Here is a 12996-nt window from a genome sequence, read left to right on the forward strand (position 1 = left end):
ACGATAGCTCTGCCGTGTAATGTAACATATGTACAGGGTGTAACAAAACTCTCTATACAAACTTTAGCATATTGTTCCATGAACCAAGAGGAGCTAAAAACTAAATGCAACCAAAGGAATTTCTCTTTTAGTTTACCAAATTTTGTTTCTAATAAATTGTTCGCGATTTTTATATAGTGCCATGAACACATTTAAATACACTATCCTAATAAAAATTGGTTAGTGGTTAATTGCAACCCTACATTCCCTGGGTAAATGTCAACCATGAAAAATTAAAGGTTTGTGTGTTGAGGGGTTTTATAACCTCCACCTGCTGTATTTCATGCCAAACAGGAGGCAAATTCTCAAAAAAATAAGTTATGTTAGTGGCAAGGCACCATGGAAGGCTACTCTAATTTTTCTAACACCAATCAACCTCCAAAATATATTTTCATGGTCAACTCAGTAGACGATCCTTGTTAATAAAATGCTTTTCACCTTATTTTTCTACGCGTTAGTAAAAGTATTAAAATTAGAATACGTATAGAAATTCCTAAACGTTCTAAACAAGCAAGCACTCTTTGGAAGGCCAGGAAAACACTACCCTAGGTCCTCTTCTCACCACCACCACCACCCCGTCTCATAACAGGAGGAATTTAAACTATCAGATAATGATTGATATATTGGAATAACTGTCTATGAGAACTTAGCCTAACTGAGATCTGAATGATTACAATTGTCTGTCATTCACAAAAGACTTCTCTACTGTGTGACCGTTGTTAATCGGGAACAACTTGGATCTAATGAATGTGATAATAAACATTCATTGTACAAAATTCAAATTTAAACGTTTTCTAAACGTATGTGTATCCTGTGGCATTGCAAGCCAGTGCGAGACGGAAATTATTACAAGCAGCTGCATTACAAGATTGATTACCCCAACGTGTTCTACAAGTGGGGGCAGGTAATCAATATTGTACCACATGTTTGCCGTCCTTCGGTTGTTACCTTGATTACATTTGCACACACAAGATCAACTACTTACATGAAAATTGATTAGTACTTACTTACAGGTGTAAAAAATTTAAAAAAAACGTTTACCGCATTTCTTTGTTTATCTTTTCCCAGTTGCTACTATTAGCTTACAAACTATACATGTGTGTATATCGTCATGACGTATAAATGTATTGCGTACATTGAACCATTTCATTAAACAATCGATTCTGAAATTTCGCATATAAACTCAAATCACGTGACGTTATTTTTAAAATATTCATAAAAATTACTCGATTTATTTACTATTATTTATTTACTATTATTTACATTATTACATTGGAGTTTTTTATGGCAACGAGAAAATCCCATAATACGAGGGATAAATGTGTAAAAAACTGCAAACAATCATTCGATATTTTAACTTACGACATTTTAGCACATACAGCTTAACTACTTTAACATCATCTTGAAACTATTATGAAAATGGTAGTATTTAACTATTCTATGCTGGTACCTATCTGCTGAAAGCCGATTTGCAGTGCATTGGCCCTAACCTAGATTTTTCTATTGCAAGACATTAGTCGTCTTCGTGCTATTTTTGGTGGAGGTTAAAAGTTAATAGTATCGAAAGTGTTAAAAATATTACAAAACATTTTTTCTCAGATGATATTTTTCTTAGCCTGATACATTTAAAACAGACCATAAAACACATAATTATTTGTATTATATCCAACACTAAAAGTGGCCACGTTTCATGTGGAGAGCTTGTGTAAACAATCAATTCATGAGAGTGTTCAAGCTGCAGAAACAAATGATCCGACTATCGCAAACAGTTGAAATTTAGACAGTCGCACAAGGAACCCTTCAAAAATTTGCTACTGTTAACGCTGCCCAGTCTCTCTATCTTGGAAAAAACTCTGTTTTGTATGTCTAAATGTGCCAAGACGAATGGCCGAGACATGCATTTGTATGAGACTAGAGGCTCGTAACTACTACCAAACTGGTAGACATAGAAAGGTGATTTATGAACGCTTGCCTTCACAGGCAGGTGTTCATTTCATCAACAAATCATCTGATTCAATAAAAAAAAACGTCCCAATTCTCAAGATGTAAAAAAATCCTTTGAAACGCTTTTTATTGTCACAAACATTTTAAAATGTTGAAGAGTTTTTGGTATATGATTGGAGACCACCAATTAAAGACTATCCGTTGCTGGAAGTGGGAATAGTTGGTGTATGAATGCATTTATATAAGTTTGTAAATTGTATGTTTGAATGAGATTTCTTGTGGTAGGTATGACAAACATTTTAGTAAGTAAAAAGTAAAAGACTTACTTTTTCCATGGTTGTATATTGTTGACATATATAATCAAACGAAGTTTTTATATGGATGGAAAAACAAACTATATTCTTTCAACTTACTTTTAAAAGATGTGCACATTCAAAATGGTATAGCTTTATATATAGGTCTGTTCATACCACTTATGCTGCCATAAATGAATAGATAGATAAATACGTCAGTTGATATTTTGACATTGTCGATAACGTGAGAGATGTTATGACATAAGTCCTGCTTAAACCTGGTTGACTTCTGACAGCTTCCCAGTTCCTTCATCCCCTCAATATTGAAAACCTGTCAGATCGTTGTCCCAACCCTTTTGTAATCCAAACAGTTTCCGTCAATAGCTGCATCAACGCGACAAAACCGCACATTTTCGCGCATTAATGTATTTACTTCAAAGGTTACCTTTACCTAAAGGCAATGACGCGGTATGGTGTTTAAAATATCCCTACTGATGAACTGACCTTCTTTAGGTATTTAGTCGGTACAGAAAACTTTTGATTATTATATTATAACATTTATTCTTGCAGGTGGAATGAGCTAAGAAATTCACCTTAGCTGTTGGATACAAAGGATCGAAGTAATCTTAGTACTATCACGTTTGGTTGATTGGAGGCTTGACCCTTCCTAACTAAATGGTCACTGGCAAACTTACATTTCCTATAAAACTCCATTACACATAACAAATAAGGAAGCTAGGCAGACGTTTCCTAGACGTTTACAGCATAATCGGACTACCACGCCTAACACTATCTCTCATGTTCTCTTGCAAAAATAAATAGGGTTATGGATTCAGCTCAGTTAAGAATATACAAATATAAGCGATGAGATGTCTAAACAAAATCACAGTCGAGAGTTTGTTTCACCGAAGAAGAAGTCAAACACAAATAATAAACTAGAATTTGCAAGATAATTTGCTCTCCTTGTTTGAGAAGTTGGAGGGTTTGGATTTTGCGGTATTCGACAAACTTGTTAATTGAATTTATTCCAAACTACATGAATATCCTTTTATTATTGTAATTATAATACTGATGAAACCGCTATAGTGGATTTGGAGTGACTATGTTACAAGTTATGTGGCAAACATTGTGCCAGTGTTTAATTGTGTCAAGTATTAAATTACGTAAGACAATAAATAGTAAGTTTTAAATCAAAACCAATGTAATGTTCAAATTTTGTTATACAAATGCTTACTGTAACTCGATTTTTGACGTAACTTGTGTTTTAGGAGAGGGCTTATTACGCAATATAAAACAGTATACAGGGTGACAATTAAGTCTGGAACCTCTTTTTTAATTTTTGAACCACAATAGAAATAAATACCAAAGTTCACACGTGCTTACTGGTGATAGTAACGCACACATCTGCCCAATTACCGACCGGAAAATCCCTTTGGTGGACGGTCCACAAGGAGTCAGACAAAATTCTTAAATAGCAGCATAGGTCAAGTTTGGTATCAAATTAAAGGTCTTACTTAGCAGAGTACAATTCCGCAAACCGGACTTCAAAAGGTGGATTCATTCAGTAGTTATAGCTACTTGAATTATTACTACTGAATATTACTTGAGGGGATACCTCAAAGATACAGTTTATCGTACTAAGCCTCGAGATTTGGCGCACCTAAGAAATCCCATAGTCCAAGAAGCTCAAGATATTCCTCGTGACTACCTTCAAAATGCAGTGGATGGCTTTTACAACCACCTAGGACATTGCCAGACGATGGGAGGGGAACATTTTGAACACTTACTTTGATCACAGGTACTTAAAAATTGGTGTTTACTTGTAATACTTAATAATTTACATTGTTCAATTGTTTTAAAATTCAAATAGCTATAACTACTGAATGACTCCACCTTTTGAAGTCCGGTTTGCGGCATTGTACTCTGCTAAGTAAGACCTTTAACTTGATAACAAACTTGACCTATGCTGCTATTTCAGAATTTTGTCCGACTCCTTGTGGACCATCACCCGAAGGGATTATCTGGTCGGTAATTGGGCAGATGTGTGCGTTACTATCACCAGTAAGCACGTGTGAACTTTGGTATTTCTTTCTATTGTGGTTCAAAAATTAAAAAAGAGGTTCCAGACTTAATTGTCACCCTGTATATGTTGAGTTTAGCTTTCACCTTCCTTTTAGTGCAGCGTTTGGTATCTGACGCCGTCTCAGACTTTACTCCTGGAATGAAGAGATCCAAAGAAAGTCGGCAAGTAAAAAGCTCAAAACGAACCTTTACACCGTTTCGACGTCAGAGAACCTATAATTAGGTGACAGTCTCAATGTCTCAGCACGTGCATTGAAATTGAGCTAAACCAACATTCAAATTGAATCAACACTTTCTACCATAGCTACGTTATGTATAAAGCAATATATTAAAGTAAAACAAGCATCTCCAATTTTTATAAGATCACGAAAATTTAACAGTTTGAGAAAATTATTTAATACTTTGAAAATAAAGAACATTAGTAAAGAAAGAAATTGAACTTGTATTAAAATTATTTCATTTCAATAATTTAATTCAAATTTAAAAAATATGTCTAACTGTCAGTTTAATTTTAAATGTTCCCTTAAGTTAGGTTTAAATACAGTGACGATCCTTATTTCTCCGTTCAAAAAACGACTAAAATTTCCACTGAACATAGGCTCCTGATGAAAACCAGGGATACATCCAGTGGGATGCGAACGTTACAAATGTCTAACGCCCGACCAGCCTTGGTAGATAAGATCTCAGTTTATGTTACGTTAGAGTGACGATCGGCGAATATAAAGTTACGACCTCTTAATGTGAAATTGACGAGATTCTAACAGCTGCTAGGACGTGACTTCCGTGCCAAGCACTAATCCGGGGTTAAGCACTGGATGCGTTTGAGTGTTCCTCTTGCTTGCCATTAAAAGGCAAGAAATCTGTTTCAAATAGGATCTGTAACAGGTTTTAATTGCAGATTTCTACTGCTTAATAGATCGTTCGATATGATAGGTGAGTTTTTAAAAATGTATTATGTATTGCACGCATTTCAATTCATAGTCATTACTACTAAGGCTAGGGATAATAACTATTCATTAAAGCCTGCAGAGCATGACTAATACGTATTAAATAGGCTGTTTTTTGTATACACATTCTACCGGGAAATAGCGAAGAAAATATATATAATAAATTAGGGATTACCGACAAATCAATTCACCAACAGATTCCATTGTTAATGTTAACTACTAGTGTCAACGAGCTTTGGGTATATATATATATATATATATATATATATATATATAAATATATGTATAAATAATATTGGTATTTATATAAAATTATATATATATATATATATATATATATATATATATATATATATATATATATATATATATACTTACACGTTAGTTACAACCTAATAGAATTAAAGCGTTAGATTGGAATTTATTGAAGTTCCAAACTACCTGACCATTTTGGCTAAAACTGTCAACTAAAGCTGTCAAAAAGTCAGTGAATAAAAATGTTGTCCTTGTTCTCACTAACTAACTCTCAATAACTCAGGGAAGTTATTTTAAAGTGCTATATTTTCCAAAATAAAATAGTTTGCACCACTTTAAGGAAGGGGAAGGATTATATTTTTTTTTTTTCAAACAGGTCAGCAAAGGTTTTTGTGGTACCATTATTGAGTCATGCCATATCTTGGAGAGAGATAGTTTTAAATTTTAAAATATAAATTTGTTCTAAGTCTCCCTTTTATTTATTTTACTCTAAAATTGTATTAGCGGTTATAAGGTGTTTTTCACTCTATATTTTAGTGAAAAGGAACAAAACTATATGTGGAATGATAGTCTTGGTTACCACTCCACATTGTTCAGGAGGAAGTCGTTCCAGAAGTTATTTATATCACTGCAGGTGTAAATTCAAGCGTAAGTAGATACGGATTAACAATAGAGTAATTGTCATATTCTTCCATTGAAGTTCTATACAGTATCTAATAGTCATGTCAGTTTTTGGCGAAGCTCAGTTACTGCAAGATCCTGACCTAACTCAAACCATAATTTTATAGTTTACTTAATATTATATTGTATCCAAAACAACTTTTTAGTTTGATATGAAGTTTTAACCATATTTATTTTAAACAAGTTAGGAGTACGATACAGCACGTGTTGCATAAAAGGCTTCACTGATGTTGCTTTCAAAGTTTTAAATCTATATCCCATTTAATTATCGAAATGTGAGATATTTTTCAGGTCTCAACAATGCTCAGCCTAATTCCATGTTTGGGCATTTAGCATCGTGGAAATCATTCTTGTTTATTTATACATGAAGTTTCGTACAAAATTTAAAATCTACAGATGAATATTTCTTTAAATATCTGATCACATGATACGTTTACATGTTTCCTCATTAAGTTAGGTTTCATAGCAGTTTTCAAATAATAAAATTACCTGTGAGCTATGGACGGTACTGCAACGCAATAGTGTGCTGAAATTAAATCTTGTCACCTATATCTAACGTTTAACGTGCTTTCCACTGAGTTTTTTTTTTTAATTATATGAATAAAACTGTCACTTGTTAAAATATAACTGTGCCCAGTTTGTTTATTTACTCTGCTCTGATGTTCTCGTTGCCATAATAGTTACCCCCATAAGACCACAATAAAATACTCGCTAACGTTCAGCCAAACAAGCATTCCACCACCATTGAACTCACTTTTGCCTATGTAGAAATGAAGGTTTTTGTAAAATTCGAAGTCTATAGATTAATTCATTTTTCTACATATCGTGCGGACAGAAATACATACATCCGGACAGACAGAGATGAATGATTTCAAGCCCCTCAAATAATTAGTGGTTGTAAAACAGTTTTGCATAGTGAGTTCTTTCATGCCGTGTTTTATTTAATTAGAGTCTAGAAACCGAGACACAATTTGCAGTATAAGTAACCAACCAAATTTTTTGTGAAATCCCTATTACAAATTCTGCAAAGAAAGAATTTGATCGTCAACCACTTTTGTTTTAGAAGTGCATTAAAATATTGAATATCAGAAGATTAAATTTTTCTTTGACCGTCTTAGACATAATATAATTATAAAGTACATTATATAAATAAAAGGTTTAAATAATGTCAGCCAACCATATCAAACGGGCCAAATGGCTATTATTGTAAACTTTTAGTGGCTTGAGATAACGATTCAAAAATTTGAATAGAAAATACGATCTCTGCAGAGTTTAGAGACAGACAAACTTTGTTTATTTGCTGCATATCAAGTGCTATGCACCACAGCGTTCGCCAATTAGAGAACGACATTATACCCTGCACACGCAGTGTATGAATCGCTGATATTGCCCGCTCTTTTGTATTGTGTTGCATAGGGAACTCGACCTACTACTATAATAGTCCAGGAGGCAAGGGTCAATTTGCATTGTGCGAAATCACAACCTGATTTTTCAGTGCGAGAGTTCGATAACAACTTCATTGATGCTCTGTGCTCGACAAAATGCATATAGAGAAATCACTGCACCAGTTGTGTTAATTTTATTTTTATTGGGGGACATTACACCGTATATTCAGGGAAATATTTTGAAATTAAAAGAACAACGATCAATCAAAATACTAAATTTAGTTCATTCAATTTTACAATCTGGATTTCCAAAATATTTTTCAAACTATTTCCAATTTATATCTCATGATAGTGTAAGAAGCACTCCCTCTGGTTCTCGTACCTTAAGAATGCCCCAACACAGGACTGAAGTATTTGATAGATCTTTTCAAGTGATGGGTTGTCGTCTGTGGAACTCCCTCCCCCCCAGAAATCACTTCCATTGAGGGAGATCGGCGGTTTGTGGCGGCACTGAGACGTTTGTACCATGAACGGTTGGTCGGGGCGGGCCCGTCCTAGGGGTCTGTGGGTGTGGTGCTGGCATTGTGTGTGAGGAGTGTGAGTGAGATAAAACACCATAAATATTATTTATTTCTAAAATATTCTTATTATTTATTTATAAATTATTGTTATTAGGTATTATTAATAGTTTTTGGTTCTTATTAAAAATGTAAGTTGTAATATTATTTTGTGTTATGATTGTATAACAATATATATGTTTTTTTTTAGAAGTATCATATTTATAATTTTTTTATTGTTTAGATTAATGTTTAATTTAATGTCTTTAGTAAAGTAGATTAGTGTTAATAGTAATTTGGTTAGTATATGTTAATAATTATTGTTCAGGCAGGTTAAGTGTAAGAAAGGGCGACGAGGCCCTAACTTTGCCTTTTTAAATAAACAATTTTTCATTTCATTTTATTTTTTTTTTCATTATTATTTGTTATTTTTTAAATTGGATTATATTAATGTAATTGATAATGTATCTGTGTTACTGTGAGATATTGACAGAGCTTCTACTCCGGAAGATATTGCAGAACGGTCTGTCATCCAAGTAGTTGCATTTAGGAATATTTCTAGGAAGTACCCTGTAACTGGGCAGATTTGTAACACCCTGTCTTTGGTACAGTCCGGTCATCAGGGTCCTCTCAACCACTTGTACGGACCCCAGTAAGACTGTGTAAAACCTCTCGAGAAAGCTGATAATCCGGTGGATATCCGGGTTGTACCGTAAATCAAGAGTGTCTATCAAAGCGTCGTAGTTGTCAATTAAAACTATAGCCCTTCTCCCGTAATGCATCTTTAAAATTTGACACAGATATGACAAAGCCTTAATCAAATATGGTGGGCTCAGTTTATAACGCCTTTTCTTATACAAATAGTCGTTAAAATGATCTAATTCCACTTCATCCAACCACATGTACTTGTGGTACAATAGATATTTGTGTTGAATAAAAATATTTCTCAGAGTTCTTCTAAAAATGTCTAGTACTTCTTTATAAGTTATTTCTCCACTATGGCGTTTAAATTCTACAAAGACAACTGGGTATCTTCCGAAATGTTCACTGAAAAATGCCTTTTCTTTGAATATATTAAACGATTTTTCTTTGAATAGTTTATAGTTTAAAGAAGAATTTATCTCCATGATTGTCCCTCTCTCGTCGACTGGGATTTCCAGGAAGTGTTTCAGCATGGACAGCAACATGGATTTCCCACTGCGGCGCGGTGCCGTCAGCAAAACGAAATTTTTGTCTTCGAACCAAGCCTTGATCAGCAATGTCTTGTCCACGAATAAAGAGGATGTCACCAGTTTTGCAAAACCTCCTGAAGTACGAATCTTTTCCTGCAAACACATGTGTATGTTTTGTAATCATAGTTCTTCGTCATCTGTCTTAATAAAAACAATACTTGATATAAGAATTAAGTACATAATATTAATTTAAATCTGTGAGTCTTTAACTGAGCATGTATTTTAAATCTTTGCTAATTTCAAATCTTTAAGTATGGTGATAACCATGAAACCTAATCGTTACCAATGTTTGCTTTTTTTTATTGAAAAATTACCCATGATTCTTATCTCAAATACATATCACTACATATAGCCAACAGTATCCAACAACGTAACGCAATCAACAACTTGCATTTATGAAGAGATAAACTAGTTGTAAGTTTATCAGATCCACTTAGCCAGGAAAGTTTTAGTCGAAGAATTCTCCTATCATATTCTCCTATATCTCCTACACTGGCTTGGATGGTACTCGAAGATAGAGCGAAGAATTCCATGAGCTGGCGTCCCATCTTGGCCATTCTAATCTACTACTTACAGACGTCCTCCACGAATGTCAGACAAACTGACTTAGGTGATTGCTCTACAGAATGAGAAATATAAAAATTCTGGACTTACACAAGTGCAACATTGTTGCTCACTTTCACAGAATGTACGGACGCAGCTTCAGTGCCTGTAGTTTACGCTACCTGGGGAAGGCAGCCTTTCTTACCTGGTCGTGCTCTTGCCCACTAGAGACGACTTCCTCCTCAATCTGAGTTGATAAAAACTCCTCAGAGTTAAAACGGTCTGTTCCCTTCAAGACAAATGCCACTTACTTGGCAGCTAAGGCATAATGGGTGATACCCACTGTGCTATGTGCATTAGCCTCCTGAAGAAACCTAAAGATGGCGGTTGCGTCATCTCTTCAGACTCAGATATACAGCAGATTTCAGCTGTCACTGTGTTACAGCGTACTCAGTTGAAGATTGAGAGCTTCGCTTTCTCTTTGAGTACCATAAAAGCCAGTGTCGGAGATAAACTCTATTACAAGTTACATTAAAATTTGTTTTCAATCAAGCAGGATCCTTTAATAGCCTTATTAATAAAAAAAAAAACGAGGATCCCGTACGAAATTACTCGTCTCTGTCTGTCTCCTTAGTTCTTATCTGATATTCATGAACTAAAACTTTGCCAAGAACTGTTTTAACTAGTACAAATGTAATCGACATTTACAAATTTATTCACAAAGAAACGTACATCAAATATGGTATTTCAATATTCACTATTGAATATTGAAGGTCTAATGACCCCATTCCAATTATACAACATAGTTTTATTAATGTATCAATCACGATTATTGGAACTAGAAAGTTCTTAAGAATATGATTAGTTTCTCATACATTTTGGTCTTTTTTAGCAGAAATGTTTTCAAACATTCTGTGAAGTTTTTCTTAAAAGTGATTACCATGCAATTCTTTTCGAAGAAATGTTTAAAGAATTATTTGAAAAATGTGTAACTTATCTAAAACATACCCTGGGAGTTTAAATTAGTACACTATCTTCACAGCTCTTTATCTTCAGCAATCTTTACAGTTGTGAATATTAGTAAAAGCTACTGAACGTGTCAGTTCCAAAACCTATTCACAATAAACTATTGATAATTAAGTAAAAACAATTACTATTAAAGTGACTACGTATAAATTTTCTTATAATCTGTATAAATCCTAGATAATATGAATTGTACCTCAAAAACACCAAGCGGTGTGACAATGGATATCAAGATTATTTGGATCGTTGTGAACACAATAAAAGTCATACCTTAACAAAAAAGTCGTTTTATTCATTAAATCACAGATACAAACAAGAACACAAGCAACTGAATTACTAATGCCTGACAACACTGTGGAATTTTATTATTAACGTAGCATGGAAAATGCACTCTCAATGAAATAATAACACTATGGAGTTGTGTGATTAATTAGTAGGTGATAAGAGAACTATATCAGTTTGAGTGATATAATGATATCAGATATGTTATTTCAATGTCTCAACCAAATCCCATTTAGAAGTAGCAATGTATGGCGTTTTCCGATAATGTGTAAACTCACAGTTCTGTTTTAAGTTTCCGTGGGTGTTGTGTGTGCGTGCGTGCGGGTGTGTGCGTGTGTGTGTGTGTGTGTGTGTGTGTGTGTGTGTGTGTGTGTGTGTGTGTGTGTGTGTTTTGTCGTTGTGCGGGCAAGACATTTAGTTTCTACATTAAAATTCTGAAACTGAATATTTTTGGTGTTAATGTATTTCTATAGATCGTAATATTTTTCAAACTATACTTTACCATAGTATAATTAAGTTTATTTGTTTATAATCTATGAATTTATAAAAGCTTTTTTAGCAACAAAAAATACAACGGGACATTTTTTTGTTAAACATTGTAACTAGTACTACTGTATATGAAATTTAATTTTTACGTCTGATACTACAGCTGACTATTGTAATGCTATATTTACACTGTATTTAAATTAAACTTATTTTCAAAAAATTAAATTTGCAAAATTATTTAAAAAGTATAACCAATTATTCATTTTTTTAACATTTTATTTTTAAGTATCTTATGCACTTTTATCCTGTGATTAAAGCAATAAACAGATTACAGAATTTATCCATTCAACATAAACCTACTATCCTCAAATATTCTTCCCAAAACAATGTAATTATATTTGAAAGTAAGAAAGTTACGTAGTGAGAAAGGGTTGTTTCACTAACCCTGTTGAAATTGGTTTCTATAACCGACAACTTTGAAAATCCAATCTGTATTTCTCAGTGAACCGAGAGAACGCGTTTGTTACAAGGTTTCCCAAAGTAAAAATGTCCCCTTATACCCAGGACTGTTGTAAAGTTTACCAATCCAAGGAATTGAGACGCCATTCACACTCGCCTTTTGTCCCAGTTTTCAACAAGAACGAGACAGTTTTTACAAGTTCTATTTTTATTTGGGGCACTTTATTTTCAACATTTACCTAAATAAATGGAAAGTATAATTTTTAAAACAATAACTATGTTTTTAAGTATTTGTATTTTATTTTAAAATTTAGTTTATGTCAACCGGGCAGTATAACATACTTCTCTCAACACTTGTGACACCTGTTTAAGACATATTCTGGGAGTGAGGAATAAAACTTTTCCTCACTAAAACTGGCCAAAAAATGCTTCCTGACACAGCTACAAGATCCCAAGGTCAGCCTTAAATTGTGTTTTTTTTTATACTACTATAGCGACATAACTAAACATTGTATCATAATAATCAATGTAATATATTGTAAGGGGCTAAAATAAGATGGTGGCACACAACTTTCACAGTTTAAAGTTTTTCCCTAATTTCAGTAAAGTTTTAGAAGGTAAACCAACAAATTTATACACATAACGCAGCTATGGTGAGAAGGGTTGATCCCGTGTGAACGATGAGTTAAGCCACAATTCACCTTCCTCTTACTGCAGCGTTTGGAATTTGATTCTGTTACAGACTTGACTACTGAAAACTAGAGCTTCTTTACCATAACTTCTTTATG

The 12996-nt window shown here is 33.7% G+C and overlaps 1 protein-coding gene across 1 annotated transcript; it reads right to left on the bottom strand.

The window, feature by feature from the left end:
• Nucleotides 1–8562: 8562 nt before the first annotated feature.
• Nucleotides 8563–11477, bottom strand: LOC124365282. Its single transcript, XM_046821244.1, has 2 exons — nucleotides 11178–11477; nucleotides 8563–9508 (listed from the first exon to the last, which is right to left on the bottom strand). The coding sequence occupies exons 1-2, from the start codon at nucleotides 11247–11249 to the stop codon at nucleotides 8657–8659; spliced, it is 924 nt and encodes a 307-aa protein (XP_046677200.1). The 5' UTR covers nucleotides 11250–11477; the 3' UTR covers nucleotides 8563–8656.
• Nucleotides 11478–12996: the final 1519 nt, after the last annotated feature.

This window comes from Homalodisca vitripennis, chromosome 6 (assembly GCF_021130785.1).
Source record: "Homalodisca vitripennis isolate AUS2020 chromosome 6, UT_GWSS_2.1, whole genome shotgun sequence".
NCBI classification, from domain to species: domain Eukaryota; kingdom Metazoa; phylum Arthropoda; class Insecta; order Hemiptera; family Cicadellidae; genus Homalodisca; species Homalodisca vitripennis.

Coding starts and splice junctions, on each gene's coding strand:
- LOC124365282 (XM_046821244.1), bottom strand. CDS start 11,249: ATGACTTTTATTGTGTTCACAACGATCCAAATAATCTTGATATCCATT. Junction 9,509..11,177: donor CACCGCTTGGTGTTTTTGAG/GTACAATTCATA, acceptor ATGTGTTTGCAG/GAAAAGATTCGTACTTCAGG.